General features: G+C 50.2%; 2 protein-coding genes across 2 annotated transcripts in view; one reads left to right on the forward strand and one right to left on the reverse strand.

Moving 5' to 3' along the window:
- Window positions 1–1186, reverse strand: part of Tnfrsf13b (tumor necrosis factor receptor superfamily, member 13B) — a 20623-nt gene extending 19437 nt beyond the window's left edge. Inside the window, exon 1 of the mRNA XM_013016337.1 lies at window positions 1105–1186. The gene's annotated coding sequence lies outside the window, so the exon portion shown is untranslated. The remainder of the gene's footprint in view (window positions 1–1104) is intronic.
- Window positions 1187–3138: 1952 nt separating this feature from the next.
- The window catches only part of Mprip (myosin phosphatase Rho interacting protein), a 202192-nt gene continuing 180272 nt past the window's right edge, over window positions 3139–25058 (forward strand). The window contains exons 1-4 of the mRNA XM_013016338.1: window positions 3139–3211; window positions 4135–4259; window positions 8234–8314; window positions 15573–15706. Coding sequence (XP_012871792.1) covers window positions 3139–3211; window positions 4135–4259; window positions 8234–8314; window positions 15573–15706 — 413 coding nt within the window. The remainder of the gene's footprint in view (window positions 3212–4134; window positions 4260–8233; window positions 8315–15572; window positions 15707–25058) is intronic.

Raw genomic sequence — 25058 nt, forward strand, 5'->3', positions numbered from 1 at the left:
CCCCCCAAAAAAAAATAAATAAAAAATCAAGTCAATTTTTAAAACTTGTCAGAGTAGAACTCTTTTCTCTCTGGTCTCTCAGATTCCCCAGCACGAGGAAGACTTTGTGGGCACAGGAGTGCAATTCTGGCTGCCTTTTGACCCCTGACTCTGGGTCCCCAAAGAATCTCAGCCTGCCCCAAATGCCTCTAGCCCCTGCCCTGCTGAACTCTCTAAGCAGCTAAATGTGTATGATCACTTTCTGGGTACGGTCCCCGGGCACAGATGAAGATCACAGAAAAGACCCACTCCAGGACTGAGGTATGGGGGCCAACGAGGTAGGCCTGCAAATCCAGACTGACCCCATACAGGGGTCGCCTTTTCCTTATACAAGGTGGGGACCAAGAGCCATCTTCTCCAAGCAACAGGTCCTTCCTTCCAGATAGCCTTTGCCTCTGCTTAGACCTTTAAAACCACCCTGGCTCACGCCAGGCCCATGCCTGTGATCCTTGCTATTCAGGAGGCTGAGATCTAAGGATTGAGGTTGGAAGCCGGCCCAGTGGGGAAAGTCTGTGAGATTCTTATCTCCAATGAACCCCCCAAAAAGCTGGAAGTAGCCAGATGCTGTTGGCTCACACCAGTAATCCTAGCTACTCAGGAGGCTGAGCTCTAAGGATTGTGGTCCAAAGCCAGCCAGGGCAGGAAATGAAGCTGAAGCTCAAAGTGGTAAAGCATTAACCTTGAGCACAAAAGCTCAGGGACAGCACCTACATACTGAATTCAAGCCCCAGGACCACAGGGGAAAAAAATCTGGAAGTAGAACTGTGTGGCTCAAGAGGTAGAGCACCAGCCTTGTACAGCAGGGGTAGCAGGGGTGAGATGCAACCACATCAACCCAAAGGAAAAACAATTCCTGCCCACCCTTCAGTCTCGGGATCCTCTCCTGGAAGTTCAGTCCTGTACCCTCAAAAGGTCCAGCCTGGGGGCCTCTCCACATGCAGGGCTGTGGGCTAGGAGCTCCCCAAGTTTGTGCTTCTGCTGCAAGCACCCAGAGGACCTCCGCTTGGGGGGCAGGGGCTGCAGGCTGTACCTTTTCCCACCGCCCCACCTGCCCAGCTACTCACCGCTGCTGCACCGCTGCTGGTCACCTGCCAGGCTCCCACCGTAGCTGCGCAAACTCTGGCCCAGTCGGCGCCTTACTTGGGGTGTTTATTATTAGCCTGAGATTTGATTAGTTCCCCGGGCCAAGCTTCCTGGGTTTCCCCCCTCAACCTGGAGATGCAAATCAGTTGCCCTGTGCCTGCGCAAGGCACCCCGGGAAGCCAAGGTGGGCACACTCGGTGAAGCTCTTGGGTTCTATTGTGGGCTGTCTACTGGTGGCCCAGGGCAGTGGGGACCTGGCCTGACCAATGGCTGAGACCTTCACCCAGACATGACTTCTGTATTCCCAGCCTTTATCTGGCCTCCTTGAGGGGGCCCTGGCCTCTAAGCAGGCTCTGGTCCATTGCTTCTCCTGGACAGATTTATCTTCTTCCATTGCATGGCTTGGATGGAGTGTCACCTCCTCCAGGAAGCCCTCCCTGATTGGTCCTCAGTCCACTAGATGTAAAATGAGTGACCTTTCAACCCTAATTATCCTGTGTGGTAACTTTATGTCTCCTCAGGTCTCTCCCAGGTTGAGGAAGCCCCAATACTAGGCTCGTTGCAGCACTGTGCATGGCAGCCTTCATACAGAATCTACTTCTGTGCCTGTCCCTGGATGAAGGGATGCAAAAATGTGTCATGTGCATGCAGTGGAATGCCATTCACCCTTAGAAAAGAAAAGAAAGAAATCCTGTCATTAGCACCAACATGGATGAATTAGAGCACATTAAGTAGGAGAAACCCCATGTTCTCACTCTCTGTGGAAGCTGAGAAGGTTGATCATGCCCAGGGTGAGAGAACAGTGGTCATCAGAGGCTGGGGGGAGTGGGGAGGGAGAAGAAGGGGGGACGATGGAGAGGAGATGGTCAGCAGGCACCCGGTTACAGTTACACAGGGGGAATAAGTCCTGGCCTTCCGTTGTATAATAGTGTGACTAATTAATGATGATGTGTGTAGCTGGTAATGTGGCTCAGTGGTAGAGTGCTTGCCTAGCATGCATGAAGCACTGGGTTCCATTCCTCAGTCCCACATAAACAGAAAAAGCTGGAAGTGGCACTGTGGCTCAAGTGGTAGAGTGCTAGCCTTGAGCCAAAGAAGCTCAGGGACAGTGCTCAGGCCCTGAGTTCAAGCCCCAGGACTGGCAAAAAAAAAATGTGTAAGGTATGGTACTTGTCTGGCATGTTCAAGGCCCTGGGGTTGATCTTGATACTACAAAAAAGGTGGGGGGGGGGGAGAAAGAAAAGAAAATGACAAGAGTTTTTAAGTGCATTCACAGGCCTAAGATCCTAGCTACTTGGGAGGCTGAGATTGAGAGGATCAAGGTTTGAGGCCAGTCTGGAGAAGACAAGTTCAAGGAACTGCCTTTTTAAACATAGTGGAACCCAGTGGCTCATGCCTGTTATCCTAGCTACAAGTGGAAGACTAAAATAAGTGGATCACAGAACAGGTGTGAATACAGACAAGGAGAGAGAGATCCTATTTCCAAAATAACCAGTAAGTATGTACACATACAAATAGAAAGGTCTGGGATAGCTGGCGCTGGTGGCTCATGCCTATAATCCTAGCTACTCAGGAGGCTGAGATAGGAGGATCACTGTTTAAAGCTAGCCTGGGCAGAAAAGTCTATGAGACTCTCTTATCTCAAAAAAATTACCAAAGATGGAAGTAGAGCTGTGGCTCAAGTGGAAGAACACTAGCCTTGAGCATGAAAGCTCAGGGACAGAGCCCAGGCCCTGAGATCAAGTCTCAGGACTGGCATGTGTGCATGCACACGCACACACACACACACAAGTCTGGAGGTATGGCTCAGTGGTAGGAGTACCTACTTTGCAAGTATAAGGAGCTACTCACACTCACAGACCCAGGGGAAACAAATACAAATTGAACAGATTTAATCCAGTAAACGTTGACTCATCAAGTTGGCAGAGTTTAGAGTTTGATCCTACCAAACACTAGGGTGATCTGCAGACACATGAACTTAGTGGAGAGGGTGGGTGACACCATTTGGGGAACAACATGGCAGAGCTAATTAACATGTACAGCCTGATGGCCACTACTGCAACCCAAGAGTTGTTTGGCATCACTGAGAGTAGGAGCTACGGAATAATTTACATGTCTACACCGGAAATAAATAGTGCCAGAGTTGTGGTACAGAAATGGACAGCTGTGAGCTAATGGGGAGCCGACGGAGAGAGGCTGTTGATAGCATGATGCTTACAATTTAACACATGCACAGGTGCGTGCGTGCACACAGACACACAGACACACACACCATACCGAGTTGCAAAATAGTGCTGATGACGGTGGCTGTCTCCAGATGGTGCCAGAAGTGACCCAGGACTCACAATGGGGTGCAGACAGACCTCCCTCCCACCTGAGAGATGTTTTCTTCTTGTGGCAAAGAAAAGCATCCAAACTGCGGCTTGGCCAGGCACCCAGTGGCCCATGCCTCTAATCCTTGCTATTCAGGAGACTGAACTCTGAGGGGGCCAGGCTGAAGCCAGCCTGGGCAGACAAATCCAAGAGACTCTTACTTCCAATTAACCAGTAAAAAAAAAAAAAAGCTGGAAATAGAGCTGTGGCTCAAGTGATAGAGCGCCAGCTTTCAGCAAAAAAAAAACAAGAAGAGTTCTAGGCCCTGAGTTCAAGTCTCAGTACTGTAACCAGAAAAGAAAAGAAAAGAAACAAATAACAAACCCCCCTGTAGCTGGGCAGCCAGGGCGGAGAAGGCCCATACGCCCTGTTGTCAAGAACTTCCTGTCTTTCCTAACAGGACAAGCCCAGGGCCGCAGCCATACGCCTTGTGTGTGGCACTGCCCTCTATTTGCATGCCCTAGGGATGGGGCTTCACTCCCTCAAAAGGGGCTGCTGGCTCCCCAGGGAAGCTCAGAAAGCATCTCCTCCACAAGGGGAGCTTGCCTTGGCCAGCAGGACATCCAGCCTGCCTAGGGGGCAGCTGGGACACAAGGAGACAGTGCCTTTGGTCTCCCTGCTGAGCACACTTCCTTACAGCTTCAGTGCCCTGGGCTGTGTCAGAGCAGTTCTGGGGGCTTCCACACCTCATTCTGAAAGCCACCCGTCCTGATGAAGCTGAGGGGCACCGGATCACCTGGCCCAGCTCTGCAGTCAACGTGACAGTGAGTTCCGGGACCCTGAACAAAGACACTGCAGTGCCTCAAGGGGTGAGGATAGGGGTGAGGATGGGATGGTTTCCATGTGTGACTAGATAGTGACAAAGCCACACCGGGCGGGGGCGGGGGGGGCGGCGACCTCACTGGGAATTCCTCCAGCAGCTTTTTTATTTTTTTGGTCCTGGGGCCTGAACTCTGGGTCTGGGCGCTGTCCCTCAGCTCTTCAGCTCAAGGCTAGTGCTCTACCACTTGAGCCACAGTGCCACTTCCGGCACTTGCATGCAAGGCAAGCGCTGTACCACTGAGCCACCTGCCCAGCCCCACATCTTTCTTTCTTTCTTTTATTTTTTATCTGGGTACTGGGGTTGAACTCCAGGCCTGGGCACTATCCCTGAGCTTTCTTACTCAAGGCTGGCATTCTACCACTTGAGTGACAGCTCCACTTCTGGCTATTTGGTGGTTAATTGGAGATAAGAGTCTCATGGACTTTCTTGCCCAAGCTGGCTTTGAACCATAAGCCTCACATCTGAGCTTCCTGAGAAGCTAGGATTATAGGTACCCAGAGAGGCATTTTATTATTAGTAGTATCATCATCATCATCATCATCATCATTTGCTGGTCCTGCGGCTTGAACTCAAGTCTTGGGCACTGTCCCTGAACCTCTCTGCTCAAGGCTAGTGCTCTACCACTTGAGCCACAGCTCTACTTCTGGCTTTTTCTGAGTAATTTATTAGGGATTAGAGACTCACAGACTTTTCTGCCTGGGCTGGCTTTGAACCATGATCCTTAGATCTCAGCCATACCTGAGGATTACAGGTGTGAGCCACCAGTGCCTGGTGAGGCCTAATTATCTTTAGAAAGCTCTTAATGTATTCCTTAGGGGAAGCTGGTGCCCGTGGCTCACACCTGTAATCCTAGCTACTCAGGAGGCTGAGATCTGAGGATCAAGGTTCAAAGCCAGCCTGGGCAAGGAAAGTTTGTGAGACTCTTATCTCCAATTAATTACCAGAAAACCAGAAGTGGCACTGTTGCTCAAGTGGTAGAGTACTAACCTTGAGCTAAAGAGCTGAGGGACAGTGCCCAGGCCCAGAGTTCAAGCCCAACGACCAACAAACAACAACAACAAAAACATATTTCTTTTTTTTCTTTTTTCCTTTTTCTTCTTTTGGGTCCTGTCATGGGCCTGAACTCTGGGCCTGGGCACTGTCCCTCAGCAATTCAGCTCAAGGCTAGCGCTCTACCACTTGAGCCACAGCACCACTTCCGGCTTTTTTCTTTTTGCTTATGTGGTGCTGAGGAATCGAACCCAGGGCCTCAGGCATGCAAGGCAAGCACTCTACCACTGAGCCACCTTCCCAGCCCCCAAGAACATATTTCTTAGGGGGAAAAATTCACATCAGGGAGACTTGATGGGCACCTACTGCATTCTAAACACTGGTCTCACTGCTTTACATCCTGGGATTTAGTACCTACTCTATTTTCTTCATATTCACTGATGCGCTGTAGTTGCCAAAGTGGACTTTTGGAGGGTACACAGTGACAGGATCCCACAAGCACCAGCTCCATCCCATGTTCCCACAGACACAGCGGGTTTTGACTCAGGTTCACATGTATCCACCACCCCTCCTTGCTGTCCCTTGACTGATGCCACATCAGTAAATCTCTGGGTCACTTGGAGTTCAGAACTTGGAGTTCTGATGAAAAATCAAGAATGTCCCAAAAAGGACATTTCTTAGAAATGCAGAGAAAGCCCTAGCTTTCATGATTACATTTACATAAGGCTCAGGGGACAGAATTTCCTGTGTGCTATGTGAGCTGTTCCTTCCTTTCACACTAATTGCTCAGGAGTGTGAGGTATCTAATTTGGCAAAACCCAATTTGAAGAAGTGGACAATTCTTTCCTTTCTTTCTTTCGTTCCTGCTTTTCTTCTTTCCTTCCTTCCTTCCTTCCTTTCTTTCTTTCTTTCTTTTTTCCTTCTTTCTTTCTTTTTTCCTTCTTTCTTTCTTTCCTTCCTTCCTTCCTTCTTTCTTTCTTTCTTATACTGGAGTTTAAAATCAGAGTTTGGGGCCAGCCTGGACCACCATCCTCCTATTACACTGATGTATACCACCACACTCAACTTTTATTTGTTGAGGGTCTCACAAACTTTTTACTCAGGTTGGCATCAAACCAAGATCCTCCTGATGCTTAACCCCCACTCCAATGACTAGAATTTCAAGCATGAGCCATTCACACAGTAATAGGTTTGGGGGGAGGGTTACTTTTATTTATTTATTTATTTATTGGGTCCGGTCGTGGGTCCTGAACCTCTGGGCCTGGGCACTGTCCCTCACCTCTTCAGCTCAAGGCTAGCGCTCTACCACTTGAGCCACTGTGCCACTTCCGGCTTTTTTTTTCTGCTTATGTGGTGCTGAGGAATGGAACCCAGGGCCTCAGGCATGCAAGGCAAGCACTCTACCACTGAGCCACCTTCCCAGCCCATGGGGTTTATTTTTATTTTTATTTTTTGGTCAGTTGTGGGAAAGCAACACAGGCCATTGTCACCACACCCAGGACAGCCAACAAAAGGTCCACATCTACAGCAAGTGTGCATGGAGACCCTTCCCACTACCTTCCAACAGTCCTTACAGGCTTTTTTCCCCCTGCTTCTTTTGAATCAGGATCCAACCAAGTATCACACATTGCAATTTTGTTCTTCCGATTTTTTTTTGTCTGGAATAGTTCTCTATTTCCCCCCCCCCTCATTTTTTTCTTTTCTTTTGTTTGTGTTATAGTTCAGAACTGGAATGTTCCCCCAAAGGCCCAGATGCTGAAGGCCCGGCCCCATCCTGTGTCACCTTTGAAAGGTGGTGGACTCTTTTGGAGGTGTGACTTAGTGGGAGGAAGTTAGGTCATTGGGGGCGTGTCCTCCTAGGGGATCTGGAATCCCAGCCTCTTCCTGTCTCTGTTTCCTGGCTTCCATAAGGTGCTCAGTTTTGTTCTACCACACTCCCTGCCCTGATGCTCTTTCTCAATACGAGGCCCCAAAGTGAGGGAGACTCTGGGGACCCAAACCTCCAAAACCACTAGCCTTTGTTTATGCTAGACAAGCGTGACCCCATGGAACTACACTCCCAGCCTCACAGTTTGTATATAACTGGTATTCCGTCATGTCCGTATTTATCTTCCTTTCTCACACCCAACACTGTTGCCACCAGCTCGTTTTACTTCCAGCATAGCCAGGTCAATGCTCAGCTTGCCATATTGGATCCAGAGCTTGTCTTTCTCCTCCTGTGAGAGGACATTCAAGGCCGGGCTGTAGTCCTTGCTATGAGGAGCCCTGCCACGGGCCAGTCTGCACCTGCTCTCTGTGCAGGAGAATCTCTAGGGAGACTTTTTCACTGAGGGAGGGGCACCTTTCCAGTCTCCAGAGGTGGCTCAAATAACTACACTCCCTCCAGCAAGGTGCAACTGGTCCCTACATCTTTGTCTACAGGGCCTTCTGAGCCAGGAGACAAAGAAGGGAGTTAAAGGTGTCTGTTCTCTCTGAAGCTCAGAAGGAACTTGGCCTCTCCTAGATTTGCTTATTTTGTTTTTTTTTTTTTTTTAATTCTGTGTGTGTATGTGTGCATCTCATCCTGGGGCTTCAATGCTGGGACTGGCTACTGTCTCTTAGCTTTTTCACTCAAAACTGATTCTCTACCCCTTCAGTTATAGCTCTACTTCCAGCAATTGAAGATAAGACTTGTATTCCCAGTCTGGCTTGGAACTGTATTCCTCAGATTTCAGCCTCCTGAGTAGCGAAGATTACAGGGTGTGTGCCACTGAAGTCCAGGGTCTCCTGGTTTTTAGATTATAGCCAGCATGTATTGTTTGTGGAGAAAGCAGAGCTACAGGACCAAATCCTCTAGACACCTTTAGGTCTTAAGTTAGAAGAGAAAGAACCTCTGTGTGTGTCTCTCTCTTGGTGTCTGTCTGTCTGTCTCCTCTCTCTCTCTAGCTGCAGTTCCCAGATGCTGTTGAGCAAGCTGAGTCAGCATCTCCAGCATCATCCCTACTCCAGAAGGAAAGTGTTTCACAGGTGAGGAGCCCAGACTCCAGGTCCAGTCGATCCATTTTGCAAATGGGAACATGGAGGCCATGGCCCCTTGGCTCTGAGCTGCCCAAGGGCACAGAGAGCTGACTTGTCTTCAGACCAGCAAAGGAGTCAGCATGCTGTTGACATTTCACCCAGGACTTGCCCGATGAATACACAGATGGAGAGAAGGTTGGAAACTTAAAGCAAGCGAGCAAAACCCCCAAGTCTGACTCCTCTGGCCCTGCTGGCTAAGGGGAGCAGTTGAAGAGGGAGGGCCGAAGAAAGGGCTGGCCCCAAGGGAGGCTGTCATGACTCAGCTGAGTGCTCACTGAACACAGAGAAGTGACTCAAAGTGTCCTCAGGGAGAGGCACAAAAAAACCAGAAGAGCCCCAGGGATGGGCTCCATGCCATGCTCTGTGCCACCTGGTCCCTGGCCCTGCTCTCCTTTGCCACTTCTCCATATTTGCACCTGCTTGGTGATAGTCATCCCTGGAATGGGCTCCTGGGCCATCTTTAGGACAGTTTACCACAGGGCCTTTGCGTGGCTCTTCCCTCCAGGACCTCCAAGACCCTGTCCCTTTGCATGACTGAGCTTCAGCTCCAACATCATCATAGAGCTGCCTTCCTGAACACCCTAGCTGGAGTTCCCTCCCAAGCCACCTGCTAGTGCTTCAATGGGGTAATTCCCCTGCATGCTCATTTCAACTGAGGTGGAATCCACAGGGCCTTTGCACATGCTGTTTCATAGGTCTATCTGCCCAGCTAGCTGCTTGAGTAACTCACCAATTCCTACAGATATCACTGCCGATGAGGACAACTCTAGTTATCCATCAGCTTGTGGTCCACCAAGTACATGAGGAAGGACAAAAGGACAGAAGGAAGAAGGAATGGGAAAAAGAGAAAGTACAAAGAAGGAAAGCTGGGTGCCGGTGGTTCACGCCTGTAATCCTAGCTACTCAAGGGGCTGAGTTCTGAGGATCATGGTTTAAAGTCAGCCCAGGCAGGAAAGTCTGTGACTCTTACCTCCAATTACCACCAGAAAACCTGATGTGGTGTTGTGGCTCAAGTGGTAAAGCGCTCACTTCAGCTGAAGAGCTCAGGGACTCAGCCCAGACGCAGAGGTCAAGCTCCATGACCAACAAAAGAGAGTGGTGGGGGCGGGGATGAGCATGGCCATGGCCATTTTTACTCCAGGGAAATCCAGTTACAATTGGACACAAGAGCAAGCCAGCCAGCTGGTGCAGAAAGAAAGATGGCAGAAAGGTCAGGTGCCAGTGGCTCATGTCTGTAATCCTAGCTTCTCAGGAGGCTGAGAGCTGAGGATCTCCATTTGAAGCCAGGAAAGTTTGTGAGACTCTTATCTCCAATTAACCACCAAAAAGACAGAAGTATAGCAGTGAATTAAGAGGTAGAGCACTAGCCTCAAATGAAAAGGCTAAAGAACGGTGCCTAGGCCTGAATTCAGGCCCCAGTATTGGCAAAAAAAAAAAAAAAACACAAAAAACAGCAACATGGGGCTAGGAAGGTGGCTCAGTGGTAGAGCGCTTGCCTTGCATGCATGAGGCCCTGGGTTTGATTCCTCAGCACCACATAAGCAAAAAAGAACAAAGCCAGAAGTGGGGCTGACACTCAAGTGGTAGAGTGCTAGCCTTGAGCCAAAGAGCTGAGGGACAGCGCCCAGGCCCAGAGTTCAGGCCCCAGGACCGGACCTCCCCCCCCCAAAAAAAACAACAACAAAAAAGCAAACCAAAAAAAATCAGCTGGTGGCTCATTACTGTAATCCGACCTACTCAGGAGGAGACTGAGAGCAAATAAACTCAATCACCAAAGAGCCAGAAGTTGAGCTGTGGCTCAAGGGGCAGAGTTCCAACCTTGAACGCAAAAGCTAAATGACAGTTCCATGTGTACCCTCCAACTGGCACATGACTTCTCAGAGCTTCAGTTTCCCCTTCTGCTCAAACCAGGGCTACCCATGCCATCACTTCTTTTAACACAACCTGCCCAGAGTGCAGCTGGGATAGAGTCCATGACAGCTCCTCCCCGCACCCTGCCCAGGGGCCTCCAGGGCCGGTTTCACTCTGACACTGCAGCTGGGTACCTGGGCTGGCAGGCACCCAAGGTGGGGGCGTGGCTACCACTCTTCCTCCTGGGACAGACTGGGGTTTCATATGGAACCCCAGAAATAGCAGCTGGCCACTCATAGGCCAACCTGCTCAGGCCCCAAGAAGGAAGTGAGAGGCAGGGGGCCCACAGGTCCTTCCTGGCCATGGTGTTTCTGCTATGAGGGTCACAGACCTGGCCCAGCACCCCTGGGGCCTCTGTGACCGCGGATCAAGGCCCAGCCAGGGTCCTTTGTCCCACATTGTTCTGTGATCTGGATTTATTGATAAGATCAGACCCTAGAAAGAAACCCCAGGATGGTCCTGGTTGGTGTGGGGCCCCTGGGTGACCTTCAGGACAGACTCCCTTGGGAGGTGAATTCTCTTGGAGATCAGACACTCACCCTTCTCACCTCTCAGGCTAAGCTGGATTTGGGGGGGATCACAGTGTATGAAGATAGCTCCCCAGCACTCCCCTGAGACACTAGAGAGCTGCTACACTGGCCACAGGGATGTTCAGGTGGATAGAAGCAAAGATTTTCATTACAGGGGTGTCTGCTGGCTGGGGCTGCAGTTCCCAGTCCTAGTGTACATTCACTATGCCAGTCTCAGCACCAGGACGATGAGCACTCTCCTCGGGGAGCATCATGCAGTTCAAAGAGATGAGCTAGACCCATGGCGTCTCAAACATACAAGAAGCAGGCATGGTGGTGCATGCCTATAATCCCAGCACTCAGGAGGCTGAAACTAGATTATAGGTTTGAGGCCAGCCTGGGCTATATAAAGAAAACTTGCCAAAACAAAAACAAGAAAGAAGGCAGGTAAGTATGGGTGATGTGAATTAAATGGTAGAGCATCTGTCTAGAAAGTGCAAAGTCCTGAGTTCAATTCCCAGGACTGACAAAAAAGAGAAAAGAATAAAAAAAGACAAGACATGTTCCACTGACTCCAAATAGCACAACATATCCATAGTTAGCACTTATTGAAGTATAAAAATTAGAAACAAAGCAAGCAACTTCTATCACTGAAAGAAATGCTGGACTTGAATTTTATCTTCAATGCCTCAGAAAAGAGAAAGATGGAGCTAGGGATGTGGCTCAGTGGTAACGAATTGCCTAGCGTAAACAAGGCCCTGTTCTCCATCCCTGGTCTGTGTCTGTCTGTCTGTCTGTCTGTCTGTCTGTCTGTCTGTCTGTCTCTGTCTCTCTGTCTGTCTGTCTGTCTGTCTGTCTGTCTGTCTCTCTCTCTCTCTCACACACACACACACAAAGTGCTTTTTAATAAACTATTTAAAAAAAAGAAACTTGGGAAGCAAAGATGGAGAGAATCACGGTTTGAGACCAGCAAGCCATATAAGTTATCAAGACCCTCATCTCAACCAGTAGCTAGGTATATGCAGCGCATTCATTATCATCCCAGCTATTGGGAGGCTGAGCTCAAGATGATCATAGTTTGAAACCAGCCTTGCAAAAAAGTTAATGAGAACCTCATCTGAACAGAAAAAGTATAAATTGGGTGGTCAGGCTTACTCTCAACAAAAAGTGAGACTTTATTTCAAAAAGTAACTAGAGGGAAAAAAAAGGCTGGGGTGAGGCCTAATGAGTGAGCACAAAGTCCTAAGTTCAAACCCTAGTGCTATACATAAAAAAGAAATAAGGCTGGGAATTAGTGGTAGAGTGCTTGTCTAGCCTGCATGAAGCCCTGTATTCCATTCCTCAGTACCACATAAACAGAAAAGCCAGAAGGGCTAGGAAGGTGGCTCAGTGGTAGAGTGCTTGGCTTGCTATGTATGTGGCCCTGGGTTCGATTCCTCAGTACCACATAAGCTGAAAAAGCTGGAAGTAGTGCTTTGGCTCAAGTGGTAGAGTGCTAGCCTTGAGCTGAAGAGCTGAGGGACAGTGCCCAGGCCTCATGACTGACAAAAGAAAAAGCCATAAGTGGCACTGTGGCTCAAGTGGTAGAGTGCTAGCCTTGAGCAAAAAGAAGCTCAGGGACAGTGCCCAGGCTCTGAGTTCAAGCCCCAGGACTGGCAAAATAAATAAAGGAAAGGAAAAGAAAAAGAAATAGCTGGGTACTGGAGGCTCATGCCTGTAATCCTAACTACTCAGGAAGTTGAGATTGTGGTTCAAAATCACCCCCAGGCAGGAAATTCTGTGGGACTCTTACTTTCAATAAACTACAAAAAAATATCCAGAGGTGGAGCTGTGGCTCAAGTGGTAGAGTGCCAGCCTTGAGCACAAAGGGGCTCAGGGACAGAGTCCAGGCCCTGAGTTCAAGCCCCAAGACCAGAACAAAAGAAAGAAAGAAAAGAAGAAAGCAAGGAAAATAAATTTGATCAGTTATAAATAAGGCCCATTGGCAGCATGGTAAATTATTTCCACATTTTTCTGAATATGAAGTGTTTTTCTACATCGTTTTCAGTATAGTTTGCGGGGCCTCATTCTCTGCTAGGATGGAGACTTGAGCAGGAAAACTCCTGTCTCTTGCTTGGCAAGTGAGAGGGGTTCCAGGAGAGAGGAAGGAGAGAGAGACAGGGAAGGAGGCCCAAGCTTGTGAGCTGCCATTGCTGTCATGTGGCTGTCACTGATTTGGTGGCTAAAGGACACATCTATTTGCTCTCATGGTTCTGCAGGTCCTAGAGTCAAAGCAGACATCTCTGGGGTAATAGGGTATCATCTACAGGGCCATAGCCCCAATCCTTTTTGCTTTAGGGCTTGTGTGTGTGTGTGTGTGTGTGTGTGTGTGTGTGTGTGTGTGCAGGTATTTGGTCTGGCTATGTCAATGTCAAGCTGACCTTGAATTCCTGGGCTCTAGTGATCCTCTTGCCTCAGCCTTCTGAGTGGCTAAGACTACAAGTAGTGCCATAATGTCCAGTTCCAAGCACTTATTTCTAGAGCCAGCTCTTTTATTGCCTTCCTTGCTTCTTTCCTGGCTCCTTTGTCCCAGCAGTCATGGGTCAGAGCCTTCCAAGAGGACTTTGTCTGCCTCCCTGACACAAGGATCCCTGAGATCAAGCCCTACAACCAACACACACACATACACACACACACACACACACACACACACACACAAGGAAAGAAAAGGAGTTTGGACGGAAACACAAGGAGGAAGAATGTGGAGGCCTAGATGGGAATGGCACATGCTGAGGAACACCAGTGTGGCCAGCGGTGAGCAGCAGCTCAGGAAGATACCATGGAAGCCAGCCACCCTGCCAACCCCTTGACCTTAGACACTGGACTCCAGAATCGTCAGAGAACAAACGTCTGTTGCTTTAGGGGTCTGTTTGCTTGTTTTTACTTTTTCTGATGTTGAGGATAGAAGGCCAGCCTGGCACATAGTGGGCAAATGCAGCTCTTGTGCTGCACCCCCTGGCCTGGATTCTGTTGTGTTTACACCCCTGCTGGTGGTGCTTCCCTAGAAGCCACGGGAGACCAGGGTAGCTGGGAGGAGGGACCTGGTCATAAATGGCCTCTGGTCCTCGTGGTCAGGTCAGGTGTGCTGCTCCCCCCTGGGGTAGGGGTGGGGAGGCAGGGGTGGGAGATGCTAACTTCACCAGCAGATGGCGCTCCTGGCTTAGCTCTGGGTCTTCCTCCCACCTGGGCATGGTCAGCTGGAAAGAGGGAGGGTAGATGGGGGCCAAGCCCTAGGCTGGACACCCAGTGAGTGGGTAGGAGTGCTGGGTGCAACTGGCTTCTGTTTTTTCCTGGCAAGGCTGTGGGCATGACAGCGCCGTCTCTGCACATCAAGTTCTCCCTGTACCAGGAATGGAATCAATTCCCTTTTCTTTTCAGATGCAGGCTGAAGAGTCCCTATGGGGAGGTGTGGGCCAGTATTCAGGAAGGCGCTTTACCTGGGACAGAGGCTCTGAACCAGGGTCAGGAAATTGGCGGGGGGGGGGCAGTAATGGACTCCACTGACTCTTGTCACAAGATCCCTAATCACCACCTAGAATGTGCTGGGTGGCCTAAACAGGGCTGGCACACCCAAACAGACCCACCTGGCTGGACTCTGTGGCCGCTGAGGTGAGGGCAGCCTGAGCCTCCTGTGGCCACGGTGAGCCAGTCCCCCATGATCTACAGAGCCAAGGGGGGGGGAAGGAATGCCCCCAGGCTGCCTGGCAAACACAGAGTAGAGCACTCTCTCCCCCCCTCCCCCACACATACCAAAGAATCACTGGCTGTGGACTGTCAACTCCCAGGGCTCCAAAAACGATGCCTGGAAGAGAGGAAAGTCCCAGAAAGAGGGGAGAGCAAGGGGTTTGGGGAGGATAGGCGGAAAGTTCAGTGTCTGATAGTGAGCTCAGATTGAGGGATGAGACCCTCCCCCTCCCCACATCCATTCTCCTCACCGGTTCCTCAGCAGTGCAGTCCTGCTTCTGCTGGAGCCTGGGCTTTTCCTGTTGTAAATGGGTCTCTACCTGCCTCTGACCATGGTTAGTCACCTGCTTGGACAACTCTTGAGAGAGGTTGCAGAGGAACCTCTCCAGCTATAGGTTTGTTGGTTTGCTTTTGTCGGTCATGGGGCTTAAACTCAGGGCCTGAGTGTTGTCCCTGAATTCTTGTGCTCAAAGCTAGCGCTCTACCACTTTGAGCCACAGCGTCACTTCTGGTTTTCTGGGGGTTCATTGGAGATAAGAGTCTCGCGGACTTTGCTGCCCAGGGCTGGCTTTGAACTGTGAACCTCAGATGGATCTCAGCCTCCTGAATAGCTAGGATTACAGGCGTGAGCCACCAGCACCTGGCTGATTTTTTTTTTTTTTTTTTGTTGGTCGTGGGGCTTGAACTCTGGGCCTGGGCGCTGTCCCTCACCTCTTCAACAAAAGGCGAGTGCTCTACCACTTTGAGCCACAGTGTCACTTCTGGTTTTCTGGTGGTTTATTGGAGAAAGGAGTCTCACCGTCTCTCCTGCCCAGGCTGGCTTTGAACCTCAGATCTCAGCCTCCTGAGTAGCTAGGATTACAAGGCGTGAGCCACCAGCACCTGGCTGATTTTTTTTTTTAAGATAAAAATAAAACAAGCTGCTTTCACTTGGAAGCCTTCACTCAGCTAAAACAAATTGCACATGTGTGGTGCCCAGCTCTGTGTGTGTCCATCTGCAGGGTCCTGCCCCTTTACCTTGACCCATTTCTCCACGGGCTTCACTGTGGCCATCTCCTTTGCAGGCCACCAGCTCCACACTCCCTGACTGCTGCCTGCAGCTCCCTCCTTATTCTCAGGCAGCTGCAGTAATGTGGGCGTCCTTGCGGCAGGACCAGCCCACTCCCTGGCAACTGCATCGTGAGCGATGCTTGCAAATGTGAGTTCTAAACCCAGAGCCCACAGAATCATCACATGCACAGCCCAAGAGGCTCGAAGTGGCAAAGGCTGGGTTTCCAAGCGGGACCACCTACGCCCGCCTGTCGCTCTTCTCTTCCTCAAGTTCCACATTCAAAGGCTTCCCCCACCCTCAAAAAAAAAAAAAAAAGACAAAGATTTCTTTCACCTTGAATCACGCGCACGTCATCTTTATGTAACTGTTCCTGTGTGACATATTTAAGGCTCCAGGGTAGCCTGCAGCCTGTGGTGGGGGCGGGAGATGTTGGTGTGTTGACAGAGAGAAGGGAAGAGTCACCAAGCCTGATCTGGGTGGAGAATGCAGCCCAGGGAGGGCTGAGGGACAGTGACTGCTGAAGGGTCACATGGCAGTGGTGTGTATGTGTGTGTATGTGTGTGTGTGTGTGTGTGTTTCCTCTTCCACTCTGGCAGGATCCTCAATATTTCCCAGATGACAGCACTGAGCCAGTACAGAGACATTGGTTTAAGTGGCCTGAAGAGCAGTAAGGGCCCTGTACCTGGAGGTATGCAAGAAACGACTAACCAGAATCTCTTTCTCCCTCCCTCTCTCCCTCCCTCCCTCTCTCCCTCCCTCCCTCTCTCCCTCCCTCCCTCTCTTTCTCCTTCTCTCTCTCTCTGTCTCTCTCTCTGTCTCTCTCTCTCTCGACTTGAACTCAGAGCCTGGTCACTGCTCTACCACTTGTGAATCACAATGCCACTTCTGATTTTCTGGTAGTTAATGGGAGATAAGAGTCTCACAACCCTTCTGTCCAGGCTGGCTTTGAACTGTGATCCTAAGATCTCAGCCTCCTGAGTAGCTAGGATTACAGGCATTTGCCACTAGTGCCTGGCCTGGGAGACTTATTTCTTATGATTCCAGGATGTGGGTGTTTCCAAGGTCAAGGCCCCACCAGTGATGACCTTCTCCGCATCAGAGCGTGGCAAGAGCAAGAAATTGGCAGAACTCATCTCTTCAGAAACCCACTCCCAGATGGCTGCCTCCTCCCTCAAATAACTGCTTTCCTTTCCTGAGGACGGAGCTTCCCGAAGGCCCTGCCTCCTTATCCCATTGCCATGGAGACAGTTTTCACATTTGAACTCTGGGGGGACATGGTAAGAACAGAGTGTGGTGAGCAAGGTGCTGGCCAGGCCTCCTGGGCTGCAGGCAAGCAGCAATGGCTGTGGCTGTTTCTGAAGGCTCTGGGCCAGACATCACAGCATGGTGTCCACCACCATGTCTTCCAGTGATGCATTTCTGTAGTGTTCTGGAAGGATAGAGATTCTGGAGCTGGTACTGGCATTTGAACTCAGGGCCTAGGCACAGTCCCTGAACTTTGTATGCTCAAGGCTAGTGCTCTGCCACTTGAGCCACAGCTCCATTTCTGGCTTTTTGGTGATTAATTGGAGGTAAGAGTCTTATGGATTTTTCTACTCTGGCTGGCTTTGGATCTTGATCCTCAGATCTCAGTCTCCTGATATAGCTAGGATTAGAGGCATGAACCATTGGCTCCAGTGTTCATCTCTTTTTTTTTGGGGGGGGTCCAGTTGTGGGGCCTGAACTCTGGGCCTGGGTGCTGTCCCTCAGCTCTTCAGCTCAAGGCTAGCACTCTACCACTTGAGCTACAGCACCACTTCCGGCTTTTTTCTTTTTTCTTATGTGGTGCTGAGGAATCGAACCCAGGGCCTTGAGCATGCAAGGCAAGCGCTCTACCACTGAGCCAACTTCCCAGCCCCAGTGTTCATCTCTTAATGGGGACTCCAGATAACATTATTGCACTGAGGATAAAGTATCAACCATCAACCATTAATTTTCAAACTATAGCAATACACTATACTTGCTACTCTACAGCTTGTTTGTTTTCATTCAAAAGCCACTTCTAGCTGGGTCCTGGTAGTTCCTGCCTGTAATCCTAGCTAACTCTGGAGGCTGAGATCTGAGAAAAGCAGTAGCCAGGGGGGGAGGGGCGGGGCTGGGAAGGTGGCTCAGTGGTAGAGTGCTTGCCTTGCATGCATGAGGCCCCCTGGGTTCGATTCCCCAGCACCACATAAGCAAAAAAGAAAAAAGCCGGAAGTGGCTCAAGTAGTAGAGTGCTAGCCTTGAGCTGAAGAGCTGAGGGACAGCGCCCAGGCCCAGAGTTCAGGCCCCACGACCGGACCCAAAAACAAAAACAAAACAAACAAACAAACAAAATAAGTAGCCCAGGCAGGGAAGCCCAATGAGACTTTTACCTCCAAGAAACCACCAAAAAGCCAGAAGTGGAACTGTAGCTGTACTTGAGATCACTAACTTTGCCCATAAAAAGCTCAGGGATAGCACCCAGGTCTTGAGTTCAAATACTAGTATAGCACATACACATATCTCCACTCCCCAAAAGATTTTTAAATATAGGTATTTCTTTTTCAAACATGAAGTTTACATACCACAGACAGAAGACTCCATGACTTCATTCCTAGTGAATAGGAAGTCTAGAATACAGTAGGTGCTCAGTATTTGCTCAACCGGATCAAACATTTACATCATTCCATCAACACTTCAGTGGAGTTCGCTGCAGTCCTGTTCCTTGTATTTCTAACTCCAGCTTGTGTGTGTTTCAAACCGACACTTTTGTTCAAGGCAATTGATTGGTCCCACATGAACAAGAGTACCTAGCACTTAGTAGGTGCTTGGCAAAGTTTCCTGACTGAGTGCTCATAGTGAGTGTTCCATATTTGTGTGCAGAGCCAAGATTGCAGAGCAGTGGGAATAGCCAGAGCAGGCTCACATCCCCTCCCCCTTCCCCCCCCCCCGCCCCTGGAGCTGGTCATGCATGCTGGGACTCTGCCAAGGGAAACAGGACTGGAAAGCTAGAACTAGGCTGGCTCCAGTGCTGGGGTCCCTTCCTGCTTCCTGCAGGTTGGGGGCTTCTGAGCCCACAGAGGGCAGGGAGGGAAATAGCTACTCCAGGCCATCCAGGCCACTGGCATGGGCATCCCGAGAACCCCACTGCAGTGAGCCAGGAATAACAGGGAGGCGGCCAAGGCCAGGCCCTGGGGACGCCGGCCCAGGGCAGAGTGTTTCTCTGTGGCTATCTGGGCAGGACACTGATTGGGAAGGACACTGATTGGGCAGGACAGGGTTTGGTGACAAACTTCCGGCAGTCAGGGCTCCAACTGAGGGGGTCTTGCTGAATCCTGCGTGTATGTGTGTGTGTGTGTGTGTGTGTGTGTGTGTGTGTGTGTGTGTGTGTGTGTACTGGGATTTGAACTCAGGACCTTGCACTGTCACTTGGCTCTTTTTGTTCAAGGCAGGGGTTCTATCACTTGAGCCACCACTACACTTCCAGTTTTTTTGTTTGTTTATTTAGGGTTGGGCACGGTGGCTCATGTCTGTAATCCTAGCTACTCAGGAGGCTGAGATCTGAGATTGTGGTTCAAAGCCAGCCTGGGCACAAAAATCTGTGAAACTCTTATCTCCAATGAACCACCAGAAAACCAGAAATGGCGCTGTAGCTCAAGTGGTAGAGCGCTAGCCTTGAGCTGAAGAGCTGAGGGACAGCGCTCAAGCCCTATGACCAAAAAAATAAAAAAGAGTCTCGAGGACTTTCCAGCTGCCTGGGCTGGCATTGTACCTCCATCTTCAGATCTCGGCCTCCTGAGTAGCTTGTACTGAGGTGTGAACCACTGGCCTAGGGTTAAATTTGGTTTTAGTTAGTTGATGTTAAGGATAAGAAACATGCTGTTTGCATCTTGTTGCCATGCAAAATATCCTTTGCATTTTAGCATGTTTAATTAATATGAAATTATTACTACTTATTCAGCATTAAAAATACAATAAATAGTCGGGTGCTGGTGGCTCATGCCTGTAATCCTAGCTACTCAACAGGCTGCGATCTGAAGATTGCAGTTCAAAGCCAGCCCAGGCGGGAAAGTCCATGAGCCTCTTATCTCCAATAAACCACCAGGAAAACTGGAAGTAGTGCTGTGGCTCAAGTGGTAGAGTGCTAGCTGAAGAGCTGAGGGACAGTGTCCAGGCCCAGAGTTCAATCCCCATGACCGACTTAAAAAATATATATATATACCTAATAGGGCTGAGGAGGAGGAGGAGGAAGAGGAAGAGGAGGAGGAGAAGAGGAGGAGGAGGGGGAAGAAGAAGGAGAAGAAGAAACACAAGAGTTAGCTGGGTATGGTGATGTCTGCCTGTAATTCCAGTGTCTCTAAAGGTGGAGATCAAGAGGATTGCATTTTGAGGCCAGGCTAGGGCAAAAAGTTAGTGAGACCCTATCTCAAAGAAAACCAGGCATGGTGGTATGCACCTGTCATCCAAGCTATGCAGGAAGCACAGGTAGGAAAATCAAGATCCTAGGCTGGCTCTGGGGCAAAAGTCCTTATCTGAAAAATAACTAAAGCAGAATGACTAGGGGTAGGGATCCAGTGGTAGAGCACCTGCCTAGCAAGCATGAGGCCTTGAGTTCAAATGTTAGTACTGCATATACATGAAATGTGTTGGGGACCTGTGTTGTCTGTCAGGAGTGGGCAGGGGAGCCCTTGAGCCCTCCAGGACTGATGGGTAGGAGGCATGAAGTCAACTATGGGGAGGGAGGACACATGGCAGCCTGTGTGCAGCTCTAAGAACGCCACCAATATTATCTTCCAGCACAGATCACCCATTGTGGCATCTTTGGCTGGTCAGGCAGAACCATTCAAGTGTGGCAGGAGCTCCTGGAGCAGTATGGGTTGTCAGGTGTCTACATTTCTGTGGTGGCTTCTTTAATGAAAGGTCATCTGGGCGGGCACCTCTGTGGTAGCCTGTGAGATGGAATGAATTGGCATCTTGCTGGGGACGCAGGAGACAGATGGTGCCCAAGTCAGAGACCTGAGATGCTAGTACTTAAAAGGGAGAGAGACCTGAAAGCCAGGAGGTGCTGCTGGATCCCACCTGTCATTCTAGCTACTCAGGAGGCTGAGATCATGGTTTGAAGCTAACCCCAACAGAAAAGCTGGTGAGCCCAGGCCGACTAGTTGTAACATGTTGAAACAATTCCATCTTTTTTTTTTTCCTTGCTGTATAGGATTCCGTGTGGTACACAGAACTCAGTTTATGGACCCTATTCTTGGAGAACATTTTATTCGTTTTAATAAAATACCCTTAACTAGATAAATTCGTACTTATTTCCTTTGGATGTCTGAGAGACCTCCCATGCTCTCTGAGGCCACTTTCTCCGCCCTCCATGGAGGGTTAAGGCCTGCTGTATTGTCCACCCTGGCCTGGCTTGTAAGGCACAGGCCGAGGACAGGCCCCTCCCCACGGGGAAAGCTGCTCTTCCGGTTCACCTAGGGGTTAGTCTCGTCCCTGGGAACCAAGCCAGGCCAGCGCTCTGAGTCGCTGCCACCCAGCAGCACCGAGATGTGTGGTTTTACCGGGGGTTGGGCTTGATGACGTTGCCCTGGCACCCACGTCTGGTGGAATCTGGGGGTTCGGCCGTGGGGCTCTTTGTGCACCGAGGCCAGGGTTGGAGGAATACATTCCCCGTGAGATGGTTCAAGGATGGCCGCCGGCTGTGGTTGCGGTGGCCTCTCCAGCACTTTTTTAAGACCCAGAGAGGCTTCAAAGGAGCCCCACAGCTGGTTGCTGTTTAAAGCAGGGATCGCTGAACTTGGCTGGATGAAGTGGACGTGGTACCGAGAGCGCAGGGTCACGCAGGAAGCGGGGCGGGGCCGGGCGGGGTGGGGCGGGGCCTGGACGAGCACCGCCCACTCCGGGCGGTTCTCCAGGGGGCCCAGGAGGCGTTGCAGCTCGACGACTGGGCGTGGCCTCCGCCTGCCTGTCACCCGCCCCCAAAGGGCGTGGCCACGTCTGTCCGGCACCCCGCCCTGTGGGCGTGGCCTTCTCTGCCAGTCACCTTCCCTGGTCCGAGTTGGCTCCCTTGGCCCTGGGTTGCCCCTGGCTGTTCTTGGCCCTGGTCCCTCCGCACTGACCAAAAGAAGCCCGGGGAATCCGGGCTTGGGGTGAGGGGCCGGTGGACAAGTCGGGGTGAGGCCTTCTTCCTGGGTTGAGTCATGGGAAGGGAATGGAAACAGGGCGTGGGCTGAAGCTGAGTGACGCCTAGCCTCACCCTCTGGGGACCTCACCTGGCTGGGACGTGAGTCCCACCTGCGCCCCAGTCCCAGGAACGAATCCCTACAGGGTATTTCCTTAGGGGTACAGTCCCCTATCTTCTCTCCTGAGAGTGAGGAGGGTGGAGTGGAGCTGGGTAAGCAGAAAGGAATGAGGTTAACTCTCAAGAAGGGCTTCCCAGACCAAGCTGGGCAACACCAGGAGGTATTTCTCAAAGGAAGTTGCAAAATCTTTCTTGGAACGAATTTGGGGTTTGGTCTGGAGCCAATCAGGCCTATCTTTATGGCTCTGAGAATGTTTTCATGGTAGACATTCCTTCCTCAAACTCGAGCCAATGTGCCCCAGCTGGAGACCTCTGCTCCCCACAGCTCCTCCCTCCCATTCCATCCTACCTGGGATAGCCTCCTCAGCCAGTCAAACCGTAATCCACTCTTAAGACTCAAAAAGGAACCTGTTCCCAACCAAGAAACTGCCCAAGAAACAGAAGTGTTGGTTGGGTGCTTAGTGCTAAGTGGTGCTTTAAGTACTTTACAAGCACTAAGTATTTAACATTCACTAATGACTCCATACTCCACCCTATAAGTCAGGTCCCTTACACAGAGGAGAAAACTGAGGCACAGGCACCCAGTATAGTGAAAGTTATTGGGCCAGCAAGTATCAGAGCAGAGATCAGACCCAGGCAGGTGGCTGGCACCCTGGCAGGCAGAGAGTGAATGCCTGTCATGCATTCCATTTGTTCATCTTAGTCATCCAAAGCACCAGTGATTGACTTTTTAAAAATTAAAAAAAATAAAGCAGTGACAGCCGGGCACTGGTAGCTCATGCCTGTAATCCTAGCTATTCAGGAGGCTGAGATCTGAGGATCTTGGTTCAAAGCCAGCAGAGGAAGGAAAAGTCATGAGACTCTTATCTCCAATAAACCACTCAGAAACTGGAAATAGCGCTGTGGCTCAAGTGGTAGAGCACTCGCCTTGAACTGAAGAGCTGACAGAGGGACAGCGCCCAGGCCCAGAGTTCAAACCACATGACCGACAAACAAACAAACAAAAAAAGGTGACAGCTCTTGAAAATAAGCAAAGTACAGAAACAGATGCATTGACCTTGTCTTTAAAAAAAAAAAAAAGGCAAGCCAGGTGTCAGAGGCTCATGCCTGTAATCCTAGATACTCAGGAGGCTCAGATCTGTGGATCACAGTTCAGAGGCAGCCTGGGCAAGAAAATCTTAGACTCTTATCTCCAATTAACCACTAAAATGCTAGAAGTAGAGTTGTGGCTCATGTGGTAGAGCACTAGCCTTGAATGAAAAAGCTAAAAGACAGCACCCAGAGTTCAAGCCCTAGCACTGGCACCAAAAAAAAAAAAAAGTTACTTTGTTTGCTGCTCTGACAGGGGGCTGCACAGGTGAGCTGCCCTAATGTGCTGTGGATGTGGGCAGGGGTCCTCTTGTTGGCCCTGGGGGCAGGCTCTGGGTGTGTTTGGAACTGTTCTCTTTAGACATAAACACAGAGATTCCTCAGGAACTGGGGCAGGCACCTCTTTGAAGAGAGCTGACTCCTTCCTTCCTCCCTCTGTTCCTTCCCCGGATGTCACGTCATGACTTGGCTGACAAGAGACTCCGTTTTTAGGGAGCTGTTCTCTGTGTGGGACCATGTTTTAGGTCACTCGCTGCACCCCACCATTCCAGCCGGATGTCCTCTGACAGCCCTCTACTGTGCTCTGATCGGTGCTCCTGGGAGGGGACCAGGGGTCATGATGCAAACTTCAGGGATATAAAGAACAAAAGGAAGGCAGAGGCCCCTGTGCGTGCTTGGAGTTGGCACTGGGGAGGGAACACGTCCAGCCCAATTGGCCCTTTTTGCTATTTCCAGCAGCCAGAAGGAGGCAGCTCCCTTTTCCTACCTTTTTGAAAGAAGTAATGAATCTAACAGACCTTTCAGCCTCACACTTCCTTGACATCCTGGACAAGTGTAATCTCCTTTCTGAGCCTTTGTGCTATGGCCTACATTATGTCCTCCAGAGGTTTTATAGTGAAACCTTGGTCCCCAGCATGTAGTGCCATTGTGAGGTGATGGGATTCTTTAAGAGGGGGCTTGCCAGGCACTGGTGGCTCCAGCCTGTTATCCTAGCTACTCAGGAGGCTGAGACCTAAGGATTGTGGTTCAAAGTCAGCCCAGGTAGGAAAGTCTAAGATACTCTTCTCTCCACCAGAAGTGGAGGTGTGGTTTAAGTGACAGAGGACCAGCCTTGATTGAAAAAGCTAAGGGATAGAGCCCAGGCCCTGAGTTCAAGCTTCAGTACAGACATAAACACAAAAGTAGAGCCTGATGGGAGGAAGTTGGGTGAAGAGTGTGGGGGGGGGTTGTCCTTGAAGGGGAATATTTGGACCTCATGTTCTTCTTCCTGTCTTTCTTGGCCAGGAGGTAAGGAGATTTGCTTCCCCATGCACTTTCCTGCCATGGAATGCTGAGGAATTGTAAGAGTCTGGTATCTTCTTCTCTTTCTTTGTTTCCAGCCACCATGAGGCTAATATCTTTGCTCACTTCACACTCTCTGTCATGATATTCTGCCTCACCACAGACCCAAAAGCAGTAAGGCCTACTGACCATACACTAAATCCTTCAAAATGGCCACAGCCAAAATAAACTTTTTTTTATTTATATGATGACTGTCTCAGGCATTTGTTACAGTAGCAGAAGGCTGACTAATGCACTGGGATTACCTCATCTGGAAAATGGAGCCTTCTGAGAACAGACCCGGAAGAGCTTCACCCACAGGTTGTCCTCGCTTCCACAAAGAGCTCCACAATTGCTCTCCCTCCTTTGAAGCAATACTGAGGGCCTGGTGGCCCGTGGTCTTCAGGTGGGAGAAGTATGGGAATCATAGCATTGTCTCTGCTCTTTGTTTTTGTTTTTTGGTTGGTTGTGGGGCCTGAACTCTGGGCCTGGGTGCTGTCCCTCAGCTCTTCAGCTCAAAGCTAGTGCTCTATCACAGAGCCACTTCTGGCTTTTTCTGCTTATGTGGTGCTGAAGAATCAAACTCAGGGCCTCATGCATGCAAGACAAGCACTCTACCACTGAGCCACCTTCCCTGCCTCTGTCTCTGCTCTTTGGTGGTGATTACTGAGTGATGTTTATTAGCAGTAAGTGTGACCAATTCTTTTTTTTTTTTTTGGCCTGTCCTGGAGCTTGAACTCAGGTCCTGGGTACTGTCCCTGAGCTTCTTTTGTTCAAGGCTAGCACTCT

The sequence above is a fragment of the Dipodomys ordii genome, unplaced genomic scaffold (genome assembly GCF_000151885.1).
Source record: "Dipodomys ordii isolate 6190 unplaced genomic scaffold, Dord_2.0 Scaffold31, whole genome shotgun sequence".
Lineage (NCBI taxonomy): Eukaryota > Metazoa > Chordata > Mammalia > Rodentia > Heteromyidae > Dipodomys > Dipodomys ordii.